Here is a 20,363-nt window from a genome sequence, read left to right on the forward strand (position 1 = left end):
GAGTGGGCTCCGGTTGCGGTAAGCCCACGAAGCTTATCCTGGCACGCAGGGCCTGCGTTACGCACACAAACCGCGGCACAGGCGGACGGGGGCGGAAGAGGCTGACGGCCTCCCTCCGCCACCCGCGCATGCGCGAGCCTCCCTCGCCTCAGTCGCGCGCTGGCGGCCGTTACAGCGGCCCTCGCGGAGCTGTCCGCCCGCCGACGCTTGTCCGCCCCCGCCGCGCCGCGCCGCGCCGCGCCCCGCCCCGAGCGCCGCCGAGCGCCGCCGAGCCGCGAGTGAGTGCCGCCCTACCGCCCCGCGGGCCTCTGCGTCAGCCTCGCTGCGGCCCTTCTCTGGGAAGGGAACGGGTGGGACGCGCCGCCGTAACTTGCCGTTATTTGTGGGGCACTTGGTGCGCACCTGGCCTTCCCGAGCCGAAGGGAAGCTGCGCGATCCGCGCAACTGTCGGTGCTTGGGGCTGGCGAGAGAAGGAGCGTACGTGTTGGCTGCACAAACCTCATCTGCGACGGGAGAGTGGCGCGCGGCCACGCTTCTACCCTTTAAGCCACAGCTGTGGGGTGTTTATTTTTAAATGCAGATCCTACTATAGCTTCATTGAAATAGAATGAGGAGGGCAGGAAAGCTTTGAACCTTGGTAAGTTCGGCAAATAAGGGTGAAGTTTCTCCGGAAAAACTCCGTTTTTCATTTCCCATACACAAATAAGGACTTGTCCTGATTGTCTTTCCTTTTATCAGTTTTGCCAAAGATGTCCTCATGTACCTAAAAATGAGATTAAAATAAAAATCTAAGAGTGCAGTTATAAGATTATTATGGGACCGTTATGACTCAGTATTCTCTGTACACGTTGTACGGAGGCCTGTGTGCCAGTAACTGGAGTGGTGATTGTTTGGTGATGGGGCATCACCTTCTTTTCCTCATCAGTACATATGAATCACAATCTTTGATTATTTCTCTTCACATCCTCCAAGAACCTCACCGTGTGTGTGTGTGTGTAGCCTTCCCTGATTTCCAGGCTTTACGTTTTTGTAGAGCAGTCAGGAAAGACCTGCTTCTGCTGGGGTGGAAAGCTCATGCTGGTCGTTGAACACTGGCACAGAGACTGTGAGCAGTGTCAGTGTTCAGGGCTTCCCAAAAGCTTGTGCTTGTCCTCATCTAGGGCTGTATGCCACCATGAAATTGACCTAGGTTGAACTCAGCTCCTTTTGAGTGGAAATGGTCCTGGTCAGTCCGGAATGGTAGATGTGACAGTATATAAATACCTTTTAAAATATAAAATTTAATTTGATTTAGAATGACATATTATGTAGTCAGAGAAGATGTGAAAAGGTCTTCTGTACCTGCCCTTGCCAGCCTCAGGACTTTGTGCCTTTGAGTGTTCCTCTGTACCCCACCATGCAAAGGGCTGTGCTCTGCGGTGAGGCTGTGAGAGTCCTTTCTGACAGGCTTGCCAGGGCAGCCTCTCAATGCAGGAATGCTGCCATAGAAATGCTCTCCGGGGTGCTGAGCCCACCGCCGAGAGGGGCTGTGGGAGGACGAGCAGGAGGCCTGAGTGGCTGCACTGGAGCGACTGCACCATCTAGTGTTGTCTTCTGCAAGCTCACCGCTCGCCTTCCAGCCAGACACAGGCTCAGCAGCCGCCTCTCCACTCCACACGGGTGGCACCGCAAGTGCTGGAGAAACTGATGTGGCAGGGGCAGCAGCTTCTTCTGCCGCTGGCTTCCCTGTTCGGTGCATGTCCATCCAGCGCAGACAGACAGCTGTTAAAGAGAAGCAGCACAACATGGCTGTAGCTTGTGTCAATGAGCGTAGGCACAAAATGCTCGGGTGAAACAGTGAGCTCCTGCAATGTGCTGTGAAGGGGCAATGCAGGGTGAGTCCTAGGCTGCTGGTTGTATCCAGTGCCAGGCTGAATGGAGTCAGGAAGCAGCAGCAGTAGGGCCCAGACCCACCGTGGCTGCTCATTCAGTCCTTGCTCAGGCACTGCCCCATGGCCCTGCTGCTGTGAGGGACTCGTGTGGGGAGAGCAGCACCTCTTGGCTGCAGGAACGGCCACATCTATGCTGGAGACCAAGGCCAGAGGGAGAGAGAAGTTCTGCTGCCCCTGCAGCCCTGCAAAAGTAACTGTGTGGTAGTTCCTGATAAGCCTGAAGGTCTTCAGATGTAACCACAACAAGCCATGGATAAAGGCAGACCATACTTTTGAGATAGAAGGCAGGAATACACCAGTTTAACCCAAAAAGCCTTTGGCAGCAGGTGCTGCTTTTGTGACAGAATCTTGCAGAGTGGTGCAGGAGGAAGGACTGAGCACCCTCTCGCTCAGACAGGCAACTCTTTTGCTCATAAGCACGTGGGTTAGTAACTTTTTGAGTTAATGAGCGTGTGCATTGTTGAAAGAATGCATTCAAGAACTGAGAATTTACACTAGTTTGTCAAAAGGGAATTTAGCCCTTGTTTGATTTTTACCTAAGGAGTGCATGAAATCAAGCTGGGTTCACAGAGTACGAACAAACCATGAATATCTACAAAGTAATTCACTGCTGAAACTGGAATGACATGATAACAGCGGTAACAAAATGGAAAATGCTTTAACTGTGTAGTCAAGTTGTTAAGCAACAGGACTAAAGGGAACATGGATTTATTGAGAAGCTTCCTTACAAAGTTTAAGGGCTGCTTCAGAGTCATAGAATGGTAGGGGTTGGAAGGGACCTTTAGAGATCATCTAGTCCAGCCCCCCTGCAGAAGCAGGTTCACCTAGATCAGGTCACATAGGAACATGTCCAGGTGCCATGGGGCCTGACACAGTCCGCAGATTGGAGACAGACTGCTGAGTGGTGGGGTATGTTCTCCATGCTCTGCAGGGAAGTAAAGAAGTGTGTATTTCTGTTAACTTGCATTTCATGGCTCTACTTCTCTGAGCAGATTTCCTGAGATTCCAGGAAAGCTTCAGTTTTGGACAAGACAAGAGTCGTGGACTGAACATGCTGATGTCCTGCTGGCAACTCCTTCAGCACAAGGGCCAAAATTCTGGTACTGCAAGGGGTGGCAACAGATAATGACAGCTGCCCAAAGACCATGCTGAGCTGTGCATATTGTCACACGTGATCTGTTCAAAAGCATGGATGCATAAACAGCGTGGCAGCAAGGCTGTACTGCAGAAGTCTTGTTTTGTGGCTTTGGCTAAATTTCATTAAAATATGTCGTTTGTAATGGCAGGCTTGATAGAAGGCCATATTTAAGGACAGCCAGTTGCTCTTTCCTCTAGATGACTGCATTTGTCAGATATGCATTAGCCAAGCATGCTGCAAAAGACTTCTTGTTTCTTTCTGCGTTTTGTTTTGGTAGGAGTGGGATTTCATTATCCAGTGGCAAGAACGGGCATTTTTACAAACACAAACAAATGAAGAGCTGTAGAAATGGAAACACAGGGCCTCAGGTAGGACAACAGCTGGTGTTTTTTAAACAGCCAGCTTTTATCACCAGTGGTAGCATATCACCTAGATTTCATTATGAAGTTATGCTGCTGTAACTAGCAGTGTAATATTTACAGCACTGAAGTAGGAATGTTAAATGGAATTTGTTTTCTTCGAGTAGCCTAAAATGCTCTGTCATTGAAGTACCTTGCCATATGGAAATACTTGGCAACTTTTAGGAAGCAATAAATGAGTCAGTGACAGAACTCCAAAGTGAACTCTCCCTTAGTTATGTTTACTTTTTAAAATTAAAAAGGTATGGAAACACAATAGAAGAAAAACATTTCTGGTCTTAATTGCTTGGGCTGAATATAACTAAGAACTAGTATTACTCTCCAAAAAACAAAGTACCTAGAAAAGCTAATGCCCCTGGAACCTGCTCTCGTCTAACCAGGTTTCCTTTAATTAACATAAAAGATTCTGCAATGTCAAAGGAGTTATTTAAATAAAAAAGAAATGTACTTTTCTCTTTTCCTTGGGACCTCTTGTGACCTAAGTGATTATTTTCTGGGGGTTTGGAGCTGAAGAGTCAGGAAGCAGATTTTCTAAACATCAAGGTAGCAACTTAAGGCCCTGCAGTGTAAACAGGAGCACATTTTAAACTAGTCAATATTTCTAACACTAATATCTTCTAATAAATTCTCCCTCTGCAGAAGCAGAATGATTATCAGACCAGTGGCCAATAAGATACTTGATACAAGTTGATGAAAAATAATGATTGGTTGCAGAGGACTGCACTTTCAGATGTGATAATCATCTTTTCTTTCTGTTGAGATTTTTCTGTTAAGATTTGTAGACCATTTGATAGTTCTGAAGCCAAGGCAGAGGTGTCTGGTCAAGTGACAGACCTAGGAAATTAACTTTGAAGTTACTCCTTTGGAAATACACTGGGGCTGAAAGTATAGTCCATGGACTTGAATGATGGCAGGTGACTCAAGATTATTCAGCAGTTCCTGCAAAGCTGTCTTCTTTCATTTGGTAGAAAATTCACAACTTCAGCAGGTGAGCAGGCTGAATGAGTAATGAGCAACTTGGTCACAAATTTTTGAGTCAAAAGTTGAAGGATAAAACCTGAAGTTATCTCTAAGTGTAATAATAGTTCAGATGGGATATAACAAAAGAAGCTTGAGCAAAACTGTAGTTGTGCTGTCATTATCCATATTTTTGATGCAGCTGTTAATAATCAGAATACACTGTTTCTGATTTATTGTAGAGGAACACAACTGCAGAAGCAGTGAGGGGCAACAGCTTAAACAGTACTCTGGAGCATCAGACAATAAAAGGTATTGAAAACAAACCATTATCATAGCTGAACACACATAAAAATAATCTCTTTATTGTGATTTTTTTTTCTCTTTAAAAATAATCTCTTTATTGTGATTTTATTTTTTCTCTTTACCTGACAATGTTATTTCTTAAGAATAAATATTAACAGGTGAAGTATCTCTGCTGCACCTGCAGTTTCACGTTTCTTGCAGCAGCAGTGCTGTCAAACCAACTTCTTCCTTGGCTGCTTGTTCCCTGCCCTACACTGCCCCTTCTTTCCAGGCAGCACACCAGCTCATGAGGCCACTCTGCCCATCAGGTGAGGGACCTGCCCCAGTGGGAGTCACTGCTTCCCACCTTCTTCACCCTGGATGTTGGCAGCAGCCACACTGGCTTCAGTGAGCCTCCTCCCTGCTCGTTTCTTCTCGTGCACAATCCACTTGTCGTCTGAAACACTGCAGAGCTAAATCAGGGAACAGATTCTACAGGAAAACAGCATTTTTTGGACTGGTTGTTTTTCAAGTGAACTGGAATTGGTTCACTTGAGCCCATTCAACATGTAACTGAGCAAACATCATGTTCTCCAAACAGTGGAGAAGTGAGAGCAGGAATAAAATAAGGACCTGGGGCTGCTGAACGTCTCACAAAAAATGGTGTGTCCATGTGTACCTGGGGAGTAGAGCTCAACTGTTGTACTCTGCACTAGAGCAGAGCTGGAGCTCTGAAGGGAAAAAAAAAAAAAAAAGGAAAAAAGAACAACTGACTGAACAGAGACTAATAGCTGAGGCAGCAGCATCTTTAGCAGTTGTAGTCATTTTGGAAATGAACTTGTGGCTATCCTCTAAACCACAGCTACCTCAAAAGCTGACTTTACCCTGAATTAGGAGAGATTAAGTCTTTTGTTTTCCTACTCTGCGAGCATTTCAGACTAAGTGAGATGAAATAAAAGACACATTTAAAGAAATTATATTGGTAGATGGAGATGCTTAAACAGTTTTGAAATGGGCCACAGTAAAATAACTGTAAGATGGGTTTTTTTAACCTCAAACCACTTTTATACTTTGAAGTAATTGATTTAAAATCTATAATACAAGAGAGATAATAAACTCAACACCACTTGCAATAAACTTTACAATAATTGTCACATTATAATATACTGGAAAAAATGAATATGTAGTGGCTTTTTGTGATAAATCCACTGGTTTAAGCTTTAGTAAGTTATTTGTTCATCTGTAGGACAGAGGTTTTAGTCTGATAAAGAGAATACATCACTTGGCTTTTCAACCAATTCAGTGAGAGCTCTTTCGAGATCAAAACCCAACAGCCTTTCACCTTCAACTCAATAACTTGTATCCCATTTAATTCAGTTTTTATTCAATGAAATGATGTATAAAAACTTACAAATCTGAGAACTTAACTATACACAAAAAGATGATATTCAGTTTAAACGTATACACAGAGAAGAGCTGCGGTTTGTGGCTTGCCCTCTCCCGCCCCTCCCCCCAAAACACACACTGTCTCCATTTACGATGGGGCACTTACTCTGTCCGCTTATGCCCATGAATTGCTTGGTGGGCTTCATTGCTGCTGTCAGTTTAGGTTTTTAGGCTACCAGCAAAAAATGTGGGCATCTATATAAAATAATAAGAATCAACAACTTGATTTTTAACACAAAGATGCAGTGCTACCATCGGCAGTAACTAAAACTACAAAATTCACCCTTTCAGTTTTTGCAGACTTTGTCTTGGCTTTAAAAATAACGGGAATCTCAGAGAGCAGAATTTACCAGCCAGCACTACAGATTCACTTTTAAAACAACCATGATCCCCTGTTGCTAGAAGGTCTCTGCACCACTTTTTCTTGCTTTTAACTCATGGCATTAGACCAACTGAAATCACAGACATTCCTTGCCTGAGCAAGGCAGTAACGCTTCTCTCTCTCCTTTCATCCAGAAAGACTCGAACCTATAGCTAACAACACATGCCTATGCTGCACTAATGATGGTACGGTGCTCACCAGTATGTTACTTCTCTAGTTTCTTTCATAGCTTGGGTGACAACACTTACCCATTAACTTCTCTTCAACAGGCTAATAAAAATGCACACGGCTCAGGATGTTTTAAATTTGATTAAAAGAACCTGTGCAATGACTCGTTTTATCAAACAACTAAAAAGACTTTCTGGGCTGGATTTGAGAGTAGATGGCCAGCTACTTAAAAAAAAGATGTGTGCATTTATTTTCTTGTACCAAATATACACACAAACACTTTCTATATATATATATATATAAATCTTTATACATATACAGTATTTTATATATATATATATATAAAGATTGCCATCACATTATTATTACAGCTACTTAAGTCAAAATTTGACTAAGTAACTACTTTGCTTGTCGCAGTGATGCTATCTGAAACCGATACCCAAAGGCATACTTGAAGGAAAACATCAGGCTGGAAGAAACCAAACACCCTCAGCACTTTTTAACTCAATGGACAGAGATTTTTGCATTCATTGAGAAAAGTTCTGAGGGTTTTAAGTTATGACCTTAATCAACTTGCATGTGGACTTCTAGAAAGCATGGTGTTTAATTTGCCAGATCTTCTTGGAATGCCTTTTACCAGGGAAACTAATATATATATATATATATATATATATATATATATATATTCTTTGCTTACCAAACTGATACTCTGTTTCCCATTATGCTCATCATTGTATCTAAATATGCTTTTAAGCAATCTAAATTTTGTTTAAAATCTATTAAATTTGGCTTAACTAATACTATCAGCATAGTTAGCTGTATTACTTTTTCACATGTTCCTTTGTATTAAAATCAATTCTGTTGTGGTCTGATACAAGAGCTTTCTGTTTGTTTTGGTGGGAGAGGCAAAGTCCAATTTCCTAACGTGCCAGTCCAGTTCTGGTTGCTGAAGACAAAGGGTGGGAAGGAGGCTGGTGGAAGAGACGGCAGGGGAAAGTGAGGTAAAGGAGGGGGCAGGGGAAATTGATTTAATAAAAAAAAGAGTAAAGAAACTTTAAAAAATTGATATAGGTTTCACATTCAGTCTAACAACACTGCTTCCTGCTCCTTTTTGATGGAGGCTAACACTGCATTATCAGTTTCTGTGGCTTCTGTGTCCCCACCACCTAGCAGAATGGAGCGGTCTTCTTCTAGCGTAAAGACAGAGTTTTGATTTTGGCACGAATGTTTGACTACTTCATTGGGAGTTGAAAATGTTTTGTCACACAAGTTACATTTGTAGGGCTTGTTGGTCTGTACTAGCATGTTGTCCATTTGACTGCCTTCCTCAAAAGTACAGAGTTCCAGCGTCTGTTTGTCCACCATCGTGTATGTGTCCATGCTCTGGTTTAGGCACACGTGTCTGGCAGCCTGGTTTGCCCTACAAAAGCTTTTGTCACAAGTGCTGCACTTGAAGGGCTTGCCAGTGTGAATGTACATGTGCTCCCTCCAGTGGCTTTTCTGAATAAATTTGCGACCACAGATGGAACATTCGTATTTCCGTCTTTTTACTTCCCTCTCTTGGTCTGCCTGCTCCAAGTTGTCTATGTCTGCAATATCGGACGGGGGCGGTGTCTCTGACTGCTGCTGCCCGTCGATTATCGGAGAGTCGGAGATCTGCTGTAGCTCGCTGTCACTGATCATCCCCGCTTCAGGCACTTCCACGGCATCTTTATCAGCCGTGTTGTTACAGAGAGACAAAGATATATTACTTTCTCCCTGCTGGCTAGAGGTGAAGGGAACTCCCGTGTGGATCTGCAGGTGCTCACGCAGACTACTTCGCAAGTTGAACCGGCGACCGCAGAGGTGGCAGGCGTAGTATTTTGGGAAGCTTCCATTCCTTTTCATGATGCTTGGCTTGACGTGTGCTATTGTGAGCGAGGAAGGCTGCTCATCTGAAGAAGATGCTTCCATGTTGGCGTCTTCTCCTGCTGGTGAATTATTACCAGCGGCAGATACCAACTCTGGAGATAAAGAAGATGGCAGTGGGTCAGAAGTGGACATATTCGTCCGGGTCACTTGTGGCAGAGTTGTAGCTAACTGCGAGAGCTGTGAGCCTTCAGAAACCTGCTCTTGGTTCATCCGTGATGTCTGTGGCCTTGGTTCTCGCCCGAGTTTGTCAGTCGCTGATGTAACCTTAGTGGGATGCCTTATCTGGTGATCTGCAATCTGAATGCCATATAATGAAGATGCTAATGGAAAAACTTGATCTGGGTGAGAAAAAGTTCCCTGACTTGCAAGGCTGGCCTCTTGAATTAGTGGATATGCATGCAGAAACTTTATTCCCTGTTCGAGTCGAACTGGGTCAATGAGTTGTGGTGCCATCTTCCCAGTGTACATCAAATGCAACAGATAACTGAAGATATCTGGCTGTATGTCAGTTGCTTTCAAACGGACACATTCACTGAAAGGGAGAGAAATTGATCAATAAGAGATAAGGAAAATATTTTTTTTACCAGATCTATGTTATTCACACATTGATAAAAATCAGAGACATCCACTTCAATTCAAAGCACAGAATCTGCAATAAATATAGAGAAACGCTCTAGCAGAAAAGAGCTCATCTCCTCAGCCACTTGAAAGATGACCTTTTTTTCCCTTGGGGAAGTAACTAGCTTGAAAGACAAAGCTGTCCCATTGCAATCTACACCATTCTAAAGTGCCGTTACGGTCTAGATTTCTTGTCACATACTAATATATTTTATAAGTAGCGAAGATCTTTTTTGTTAAATTCAAACACACCTGTAGTTAAATTAAAACCTGCTAGCACTGGACTTTTAAATTCAGTACTTGGCCCTGAAAACACCTAAAATCATCTGGCACTTGCCTGTTTGGCTTCTATGTCTTACTGGTGTTTACAGCTACACTTCTGCAAATGTGTGATATCATCTCAAGTACATTACTATCTAGAAACAGTGCAAGACAGGCTGGGAATCCCCTGAGGATCTGATGCAACAGGTGTAGCCTGAGCACATCTAACCTGTGGAGGCAAGGCTTCTTAGAAAGCAGAACAATGGTTTCTTTCCTTGAACAGGGAGGAAGAAATGGTAGCACCAGTGGGACAGACGTCTGGTCAGCCCAACAGGCCCTTGGTTAAGGTGCTCAACAAAGGGAGACACTTTGGCAGCAATGCCCCCTTTGGCCTAACAGGACTGAAATCAACACCATCCTCCAGCCTGTACTCTGTACTGAAACACCCACCACTCCTCTGGTGTAAGCTGGACCTCTGTGCAGAATGAGAAGCAAGGTTCACATAAGAAGAATGAAAATCAAGAACACCTTGGTTAGGCAAACAGTTCACTAACAGGAGAGGACCTGGGATTGTGATCGTTTTTCACAGTTATGTGTAGCTCTTGTATTAAACAAACATTAAATAAAAGAAAGAAATCCAGAAACGGATGTGACTGGGAGCTGCAGTCTGACAGCTCAAGTCACAGCAGGCTACCAAGCTGAAGAGGAAATGATAGCAAATTCTTCCATTTCTTGAGATGCACCTTTCTTGGGCTCTTGTTTTAACTACTTTTGAAATCTGATACATTACTCAAAAGTAAACTTTGCCATGCTGTCTTCCAGAGGTGACTGTGTGCTCTTGATGGAGCACCAATAACAACACATATGCCTGCAGTCCTCTCTCAGAATTGCAAATGCACTTCTGTCCTTCATGTTTACTTTTGGCTAAGAGCTCTTAGCCGAAGAAGAGTTTCACTCACTTAACATAAACTTGTTGAGATACATCAAATAATAGGGAAAAAGATCAAGAAATTTTAAAACAGTCCTACACTTTCATTGTCTTTTCAATTCCCTTCATGTAAGGCTGCCCACCAAAAAAAAAAAAAAGAGAAAAAAAGGAAGAAAAAATAAGGACACCTCCCCTCCAACTTCTCTTTATTTTACACCACTAGTATTTTATGACTTAATAGAGTTGCCAAAGCATAACAAAAAACCTCAAAACATATTATCCTCTTTTATAATTCAATTTCTCAAAATATCCTTGGAAATATTTATTGACTTGTTTATAGTATTATGGAAATGTCAAAAATAGTGCCAAGACAGAGTACAGGACAGTGAATAGAGGAAGGAAAGTGCAGGAGCGAAGACAGGGTCCTTTAAATATTAAACTATAGGAAGTCTATGATTTTTTAAGGATAAAGGACTTGTGCTAAATTGTAACAATAGTGTTAGTGAATCATAGATTAACTTCAACACATTTTAAAGTGAGATTGTAGTTTGCAGATAAGACTGGATTCCATATTCCTTATGTCACGGCAAGAAGCAAAAGGACATTTTCAGGCTTCAAAATGTTGCTAGACCTCCTTAGCTTTGCTAACTGTACAACATTTAAACAATGAACCTTTTATAATTACCTGGTTTGATGAACAAACAGCATCTTGAAGTAGTTGGAGAAAGAAGCAAGGACTGATTTGTGTGCCTTGAAGTAGACATCGCCAATGGCAACTGTGCAGTCACAGAGGAAACCAAACTCTCTCTGAGCATTTAGTTGCTGCAGCAGAATAAGTCCATGGTTGGCCAAATCCATGTTTTTACACTCTGAAAAGCAAACGACCTCCATGTAAAACTTAACAGTAGAGGCAAAGATGCAACTGAGTTTAACCGTAACTGACTCTTAGCAGATGTTTTACTCTAATATCCATATGCTATGCTTCAGTAACACTTCTTAATTCTAAGCTACTGTATAAATGTTATCTTATGTGTAGGCAAAGATCTTTGTTTCATCATGAGCAATGTGATTCACAGAGGTGCAAGGGATTTACCAAGGCTTAAAGAACAAAGGAGAGACAGGACTAAAGAGTTCTCAAAAGGTATAGCGGAGAGCTGCATGCATACAGAAATATAAATAGCTAAAGGAGAGGAAGAAATATTAATAATTAGTAAAAGCACCTATTTGTAAAGAGAATAACAAAGTATTTTAAATGCTGTGATCTGTTCAAAGAGGAAAAATAAATCTGCCTTCCGATACTTGTCATGCTCACCTAAGTGGGTGGGACAGACAAGAGCAGAACCAAATGAAAGACAACTCAGATACTTTCAGCTTGAATTTTCAGTGTCTCTGTATATCTTTTGCCTAAAAGTTATGTGTCCAAGCAGCTGAATGCAAACACAATGTTATTACGCATTTCTGATGGCTATGCTCTCTCCTGGGATACCAGATGCACACCTCATTGTTCCCAGGATGAAATAATAAATTCATTCTGAGCATTGGCAAGCCCTCTGGACTATCAGAACGGGAAGGGCCAACAACTATTTATTGGTTTATTTATTGAGATTAGCTACAACAGCATTTGTGAGGAGCCTGCATGCCAACATGCCTCATGCTACCCTAGCATATCAAGAAACTCGAGGGGCAAGAGGAGCAGTTCTGTCCATTGCTGGCTGTTGGCATGAGGCAGGGTAACTAACAGTGAAAAGTGGCATCAACTCGAGTTCTCCTAAACCAGGGCTTTTGCAGCCCCTCAACCCCTGCACTTCCTTGTACCAGCTGCTGAAGGTCAACCTCAAAGAACTGTCTAATAGCTATAAACTTTTTCTCAAAGATTGAAGGGCATCTTTGGAAGCAAAATTTGATAACTTTGGGGATAAGATAGCCAGAAAAGCAAATGAGGACAGTTGCACATGATTAGATGGATGGAAAAATACAGGGCTAGAACGGTCAACAAGTGGACATGAGCTTAACCAAAGCAAATAGAGCTTTGAGTAGAAAAAGTGAAACTATGAAGTAATGTAGGTTTGGACATATCCACGTAAAACAGTGAGAGAAGTCAGCAAAATTCCTGGACATGTTATACCCAGAACAGTGCAGATGCTCTGTGAACACAAAAGAAAGCAAAGCTGAAACCAGAAGTGGATCAAAAGCAGCAGGTTTATAAAAAGCCTAAGGTTTTTTTTCCACTTCAAAATTTAATTGGAAAGTACAAAAAATGTAGGTAAGGTATAAACAGCTTGTTTCTTCTGTACAGCAAGAATGTGGCTTTTTAGGAAAGAGTATAAAAGTGTATCCCATATATGACAATATGTTTAGTTACTGGAGAAACAAGTATTTCTGCTTCCTGGAGAGTGAAGAATGCCCTCATATTTCAGCCAATAACCAGGCTGACCAAATGCATTCCTTTACATTCATGGGAGATCAGAACTCCTTGGAGCCAGGGGTGTAAAGGCAAAGAAACACAGACTGTTTAAGATGCAGATAGTTATTTTCTCGCAGTTGTAAGAGAAAAAAAAAGTTTCAACTCTCTTCAACTCTCTCTCTAAACTACTGTTCAGACAATTTTGTTTGTACAAACAATATGCTAAAATCCCCTCCCTCGCTCCCAAGGGAATACTTGTTGTCAGCAGTAATAAAAATCGTGTTCGTTGCTATTTAATCCCGTAAGATGCTTCATGCAGGTAGACTTTGTGACGTTATGAAAAACATACATCTTTCATTTAGATTATTCCATGTGCTACACTTTTAAAAATTGAAAGTGCTGAGTCTGGCTTGTACTTGGGACAGCAAAACTTGTCAGGTAGAGCAAGCTGTCGATTTCAGGGAACTGCAAGTTAGAAAGGCATTCTTTCTAGTTATTATGACCGTAAGTTTGTTTAGCTTATAGTTTCACCCTTACCCAAACAGCTGTCACTGTGGGAGCTGAAGCTGCTACCCTTCATCAGAGACCTGAATTGATCTTTTCACAAAATTATACTGTGTTCCTATGTGTACAAAACACTACGATTTTGTGTATATTTGAAAGATATTTAAATGCTTTGAAGTAAAAGCACTAGAAAAAAATAACACTCTAAGGAAACTACAGAGCAGAGAAAAAGAGTAAGGAAAGCACAGCCAAATAAAATACCATCAAGGCCATATTTTAATGTGTTGATCGATTCAACACCGTAAAACACCGTAGATTTCTTGTGCCCTGAAACCCCGTAGGGCCACCCCTCCCCTTGTACGGTTGACAGGCAAGCCCGGCTCAGCTTTATCATAACTTTGGAAATTACCTAACTTGCTCAACGGCAGGTGAGAAACCACACGGGGTCGGGCCCTGTCTGAAAGCCTGCGTTTATTTCGGAGACGACCAAGGCAAAAGTGGTGGTCATGAGTGAAGAACGAGACCAAGACCGAGCCGGAAGAGGAGAAACAGGCCGTGCGCGACGGGGCGGGGGAAGGGGGCAGAGCGCGGCAGCCGCCGAGATGGGGAGACAGCCACGCTGACAGCCCGCAGCTGCCGGCCCGGCCCGGCGCCTCCCGGTCTGTCCCCACAGCCCTCCCCTCCGCGGAGGCCGAGCCTCCCAGCGAGACGCCGGCGCTCCTTACACTTCAGCGGTAGAAGGCACCGGGCCGGTGCCTGTCACCGCGCCTCCGCAGCAGCGGCAGCGCTGAGCAGCGAGCGCCTTCACGACCCCGCAGCCAGAGACTCGCACGAGGAGCCGGCCCGGCCCGGCCCGGCCCGGCGCCGCCCACCACAACGGGACCGCGCGCGCCGGCAGCGGGAGGAGGGAGAGGGAAGGTGAGCGCGCTGTGCGGGCACTCCCGCCGCCTGCCGGCGCCGTAGCGAGCGGCGGGGGGGCGTGGCCCAAGGCCCGCCCTCTCCTCCGCCCTCCGTCCCCGGAGTCACGCTCGGCCGCTGTGGCACAGGCGACGGCGCCCTCCCATTGGCCGCCGCGGCGGAAGGCCGGGCGGCAGCGCGCCGCTCTCACTGGCTGCGCCCCGCCCCTCCGCCCGCCTCCCTCGGCCCCCCCCCCGCGCACGCCACGCGCGCACGGACGAACGGAGACGGCGCGAGACGCAGCGCGAGCGGAGCCGCCAGGGCGCGCGAGACGGGAGCCGCCGCCGCCGCCAGGGCCGCCCAGCGCCGCCCATCCTGCCGCGGAGAGACAGGCGGGGCCGCCCCCCCGCGCCGCGCCGCCCCCGCCCTTCCCTGCGCCGGATACCGCCGGAGGGGGGGGGGCCGCCCCGCTGCGGGAGGGCGGGCGCGCGGGCCCCAACCGGCCTAGCCGAGCCGAGCCCGGCGCCGGGCGGCACCGATGCCCCCCCGCCCCTCCCCTCCCCTCTCCCCCACCCATCCCCTCCCTCCCCCGGCGCGGCCCACCTTCCCCAGCCCGGCCCTGCCCTCCCCTCGGCGCGGGCCTATCTCCCCCCCCCCCGCCCCCCCACCCCGGGCTGTGTCCCGGATGGAGCCGCCCGGCCCGGCGGGGGTTTGTCAGGAGGCCAGGCAGCCCCAGCGGCGCCAGGCGCGGCCCTCCTTCCTCTCCGCCGCGCCCCCCTCGGCCTGCCGCGCCGCGGCCGGGAGCCCCTCGCACACAATGAGGAGGTAGGGCCGAGCAGGCCCCGCCGCGCCCGCGCGCCGGCCCGCCGCTGCTGCCGCCTCAGCCCGGGCCGCGGCCGGTGCGGCGGGGCCGGGCGCACGTGCAGGCGACGCCGGGATGCCCCGCGGGGCGCGGCGCGGCCGGTGCTTACCTGGGGGGCGCGGGCCGCCGAGGCGCCTGATGCCGCGCGGGCCGCCGCCGTCTCCGCGCCCAGCAGCAGCAGCAACAACGGAGTCAGCGCGGCGGCGGCGGCGGCGGCTTTTCCTGTCCGGTTACGTTAGGGTCACATGACCGAGAGCGGAGCACAGAGGCTGCAGCGAGGAGCCCCCGCCGGGGGGGAGGGGAGGCGGCGAGCGCTGTGGCGGCAGCAGCAGCAGGAGCCACCCAGCCCCCGCCCGCCCCGCCCGCCCCCGCCAGCCCGCCCGCCTTGCGCAGCCCGGGCAGCGCCGGCGGGACCGGCACCGCCGCCGCTCTCCTGACGGGCACCCCCGGGCCGAAAAGCCGGCGGAGCGAGGCGCGGGCCCTTTAAAACTCCCGGGGGCTGGTGCAGCCCCTCTCCTCCCCGCCGATGCCGGTGCCCCTCTGCCGCCCGCGCTGTGGAATAACGGGCCGCGACGCTGCCGGCTCCCTGGCAGGCCCAGCTCAGGGCCGCGGCAGCATGCGGTGCCAGCGCTGCGCTGCGCGGGCCGCCGCCTTCCCGGCGCCCTGCCGGAGTGTCCGCGGCGGCACGGGCTGCCCGGTGCCGCCAGCGCGCGCGGTGCCGCCGGGGGCGCCCGGCGCCGGCGCGGAGGGCGCCGGGCGGCTCCTGCTGGGCAGCGCCGGCCGCCGCTTAGGGCTCTGCTCCCGCTCTCTCAGGGGGAAGTGGCGGGCGCAGGTGCGCCTTTCCCGGAGCCACCGGAGGTGGGGGAGAGCGGAGATTAACCGGAGGCTGGGGGAGCAGAGCGGTGGCGTGAGACTTGGTGTCCCGGCGCTTTCGGGCACGAACTTTGTGAGCGGGTGTCCTCGTCCGCGTTCAAAGGAACTCTCCCACTGTGCCGCTTATGGCCGGGTTCCTGTCGGTTCGGTGCAGCGGCGAGGGAGGGCTGCGGGCCCGGCCCTGTCGGCCAGGGCTGTGGAGGGCCGGTCTCTGCGAAGCCGCCCCGGGTACGTTCCGATTGTGCTGTCAGATGGGAGGTTACAAGTTCACTTGTCAGAAAGAGTCATTCGGAGTACAGAAGTGGAAAGGATTGGGTTTGCTTTTTGTTCAAGTGGACAAGCTGCTCGAACTGGGTATTTCTCACTAGGCTTTTAAAGGGGGGACACATATCAATTTTCTATAAAAAATCACACCTGTGACTTTGCACAACAGCGGGTGCATTTGGCAGTGGAGCACAGAGGGAAGGTGGCTGTAAGCCCGGACTTACTTTATCCCAGTCTAAGGTATTTTGTAGGGTTCATGGGTGCTCATAAAACCACGTGAGTAAATACACTGATAAACACTGTGATACATGAGAAAATTGTCAGTCCTGTGAAAGTTTTTAACTTAGTCTTGTTAGTGTGGAGCAGGGAGGCCGTCTTTGGCAGAAGGCAGCTGGGAAGCCCCTGAAGTGGGAGGGTGCACTCTGTGTTGGGCTGGAGCGTGATTTCTCTGACTTGCAGCATTGGTGTGGTGGTGTCGCCTTGTAAGGTGACATCTGGTAATGGCAGCAGTGGTGGAGACATAGCTATTTTATGCGAGAAACTCTATTGTTGAAAACCTTGTGTGAAGATATTTGTCCAGCAATAGCTGAAGAGAGTTCCTTAGCACCTCTTGCCCTGGGGGCTGTTTCCTGCTGTCCTTAAACATGCTTTCCATTTTTCTTTAGGAACAGCATATGCTACAAAGTAAGCAGATTATTACTATTATTACCTTTTTCGACGTATTTAATGAAGCAAGCTTTTAGGAAGCTAGCTGTAGCTGGCGTGATGTTTCCACAGTCAAGAAATAAGATATGATATGGAAAAAAGGCCCAAACTTATAATTTAGTGTCTTGACAGCAGGTGTGCCGGGGAGGAGGAATCTTGCACCTTGTCTGGTTTGTAGACTGACAGATAAATCCAGTCATCCCAGGCTATTGTTATTTTTGCAGGATCTACACTGATCAAGGACTGGACCAGTTCTATGGGAGCTTGAGTCTGCCATCTCCCACGGAATTTAATTGAAGTCTTGATAGACACAGCTTGAGTCTGTTTGCATTGTCTAGCTCATGAATATTCATTTATTTATCCAAGTTAAGCTGCACTTGAAAACTAACTAGTTAAATCCTAAAAAAAACAATCCCAAACCCCAACAACTTATTTTTAATTTCAGTGGGGCTGAAAGCTGATAAGTCTGTTTGCTGCTGTTGCAGTATTTGGAATAGTGCAGCTGAACAGAACTGCATCTTTAGGACTCACCTCAAGTGCCTCTGATGTGCTGAACCACAAGGGGTGTGTTTTTCACAGTTCTCTCAGTTCTGCTGTGTGAGTGCACAGCCAAAGTTTATAGAGTGTTTAACCAGCCTACTGTATGCTTCCCTTGCATTTCAGCTCTGCAAACTAGGTACAAAGTAAAGATGGTGGGCTTTTGAGCTCCAGTCCTGTTCTCATGGAAGCTTCTGAAAGTGATGTAATCTTTAATTAAATTGACTGGGCTACTTAGGAAAACTGTTGTGTTTCTGGAAGATACCTGGCGGGTTTTGTGGCCTGATTTTTCTCTTCTATGTTGCACTTTAGTAGCTCTGTATTGCCTTTCATATGGGAAACTGTGCTATCTCTGAAGCTGAAGAAAATTTAGTTTGGTGGTTTTTTTTTTATTGATAGCTCATAATTCAGCTTTAAAGCACCTTTGTTTGGACTGGAATACTTTAATCAGCAATAACGCAATTCTTCATTTAAATGTATCCCATCTGACTCAAGGCCCATTAGAATCTGTTGAAAGATTTCTATGTGGAGTTTACTGCTGACAAACGTCATGCATTTGGTTCTGACTTACATCTGAGACATGTCGTCTGTGTCACAGGGAACAATAAGCAGTTCATCTGTTGAATTTTGGACACCTGACAAGCTGTGAATCAAAAATTTTACATCTATTTCATCTTTTGAGGCCTTTTTTAAAAACAATTAGAATTCATGCAGATGAAATAGTAATTAAAATTTATCCTTGTCTCATAAAGTGTTTTTACTTTTTATATGTTGACTTACTTCCCCCGAGTCTCTTGAGGTACTTGTTTAGGACTTCTTTCGTAGTGTTCTGACTTTTTGACAGGACTGTTCAGACTGACTCAGATACTGCTGCACACTTGAGAGCATTCTTAGTTTGTTGCTGTTGATGGTAGGATCAGTCCCTAGGTTTTTGGCTTTGCTTTGGTCTGGTTATACACAAATTAAAAGCAGAGTTTTGTCTGGTAAAGTCATATTTTGCATTGTAAATAAGCATGCTGCTGATGATTTAAGTGTCAATAGGATGATGAAAGTGTTTGCTAATCAGAGCAAAAATTCACTTGAGCAGTGGGAGGAACTTGACCCAGACCCAAGTCCTGTGAGTGTGTCTTTTTGGCAGAGTTCAGTTGAAATCTGGACTGAGATAGCAGAATTTCTTTTTTGTTGTTGTTATAGGAAGAACTTTGAACTGCTCTAGTGACATTAATCAGGCTCAAACTGCTAAGATTTTCAGTGAGTTTTCAAATTTCTCATCATTTTAGAAAAGCAAAGGAGCAGAGTGCCTGTTGGGACTGGCTTTGCTTGCTGTTCTCTGTGGCACCACTGAAGGCTCTGGGGGTTGCATGTCCCTTCCAGGCAGTGGGCAGGAAGCCTTCCTTGAAGGCACAGGGCACTGCTTCCACATTGGTACAACTGTAGTAAAACATGAGATTCTGTCAATGCTGTAAATGTGTTTTATTAGCACAGCTGCCATTTCAAACACTTCCACTTCTGATTTACATTGGCAAGAAGGCTTGGTGGGAAGCATGACAGCTGCAGGAGCTTCTCACTGGATGAGTGAATATTATACCTCTGATGGTCTCCAGCCTTTTCATCCAGGGCTATATCCTTCTTCCCTGTTAAAAAGTTTTTCACACGCTTGGTCCAAACATCACTTGTCTTTCACATAGCATTGGAAGCACAAAGCACGTTGGTGATCCACAGGAAAAACCCTGACATAAGGGTACAGCAGCAGCTGTGGAACAACTCTCTTTTTAATCACTTTGGCTTCCTTCCTGGGGAGGCTGGTGGGGGTACATTTATGATAGGGGAGTGGTCAGCCCTCAGGTAGATCTGAGTTTTCATGTTTTTGTTGCAAGGAGGTCTGGTTGTCCTAGAGGTGAAGGAGAACTAGGGTGTGCAAGCCACTTCTTGTGTAGGCTGTGTAAAGTGAAAATATGAAGTAATTGATCTGTGCCATTCTGTGGGCTAATCTGCTCCTCTGGTAGCAATATGTTAATTGGGAATTGTTTCTACACCTAGCGAACAAAGCTTTATCAATACCCAGGGAGCAGCTGCAATTTAGACCAGGGAAAAAATATTTTAAAAAGCCTTGTTAGTACAACAAGGAAATGGTTTAACTGTATAATTTTTCGTTAGGTGTCTCATTTCCATCAGGAATTGTTGGTGTAACTGAGCTGATGCAGCTCCTGCAGGGTAGGTTAGCTCTCTGCTTTCTGACTTTGTCTTAGTCTCAGATTCGCCTGTTACATCAGCCCTGCCCACTTTTAACTGGAAAAGTTCTAAAGTGGTTATGCATTCTTGTATTTTCAGTGGAGCATAACTGTAAAGTTACATGTTTTGTTTTCCTCAGAAAAAAGGATCCAAACTGCAACTGTACTTACTGAGTACACTTTTAAAGCCCATGCAGGGGAGATACTTTGTAGAGAAAGACGCTCTAAGTGAGAAGGCGTTGATACTATGTTCACATTACTATGGGATGTCATCTAAATGGTGACTTGAAGCTCATGAGATACTTAATAAACAGTTTGGAATAGAGAGAGCTCACCACTGATTCAGGCTTAGTTAGAAAAGCCTTAAGTATTTTGGGGAGCAGTAGTAATCAGTGCTTAGCATTGTTTAGTAATAGTTCACCAGTTTGGAAAATATATTTCCTGAACAACTGGAGCAGGAAAGTGCACAGAAATGGGCACTCAGGTGAGCCTTACTGGTTACAACAGACCCAAAGTACTACAAACATAGTACCATTTCTAGGCTGAATTTAATCACTGTGGCTAGTTAATGATGCTTCGGGAGCTTTTAACAAAATTCTTAGGTTATGTTCCTGAAGCAATATGCTGGACTAACCTGACTTT

The 20,363-nt window shown here is 46.4% G+C and overlaps 1 protein-coding gene and 1 long non-coding RNA gene across 3 annotated transcripts; one reads left to right on the forward strand and one right to left on the reverse strand.

Annotated features, from left to right (window-relative positions):
- Positions 1-3,371: 3,371 nt before the first annotated feature.
- LOC133624790 (uncharacterized) lies at positions 3,372-5,461 on the forward strand. The gene is made up of 3 exons (XR_009818100.1): positions 3,372-3,437; positions 4,688-4,757; positions 5,023-5,461. It is a non-coding gene; the product is annotated as an uncharacterized LOC133624790 (long non-coding RNA).
- ZBTB2 (zinc finger and BTB domain containing 2) lies at positions 4,807-15,452 on the reverse strand. 2 transcript variants are annotated; one of them, XM_061988985.1, is made up of 3 exons: positions 15,221-15,452; positions 11,130-11,313; positions 4,807-9,169 (listed from the first exon to the last, which is right to left on the reverse strand). In XM_061988985.1, the coding sequence occupies exons 2-3, from the start codon at positions 11,300-11,302 to the stop codon at positions 7,807-7,809; spliced, it is 1,536 nt and encodes a 511-aa protein (XP_061844969.1). In that variant the 5' UTR covers positions 11,303-11,313; positions 15,221-15,452; the 3' UTR covers positions 4,807-7,806. The 2 variants fall into 2 exon arrangements, with proteins under 2 accessions (XP_061844969.1, XP_010207721.1); XM_010209419.2 differs by lacking the exon at positions 15,221-15,452 and having other exon boundaries at positions 11,130-11,335.
- Between the last annotated feature and the right edge of the window lie 4,911 nt (positions 15,453-20,363).

This window comes from Colius striatus, chromosome 2, assembly GCF_028858725.1.
Source record: "Colius striatus isolate bColStr4 chromosome 2, bColStr4.1.hap1, whole genome shotgun sequence".
In the NCBI taxonomy this organism is placed as follows: Eukaryota; Metazoa; Chordata; class Aves; order Coliiformes; family Coliidae; genus Colius; species Colius striatus.

Bases quoted from the DNA above. Each gene is read 5' to 3' on its own strand.
- ZBTB2 (XM_010209419.2), bottom strand. From the start codon at position 11,335: ATGGAGGTCGTTTGCTTTTCAGAGTGTAAAAACATGGATTTGGCCAAC. The intron at 9,170-11,129 runs GTAATTATAAAA...TCTCCCTTTCAG, and splicing joins CTGTTTGTTCATCAAACCAG to TGAATGTGTCCGTTTGAAAG.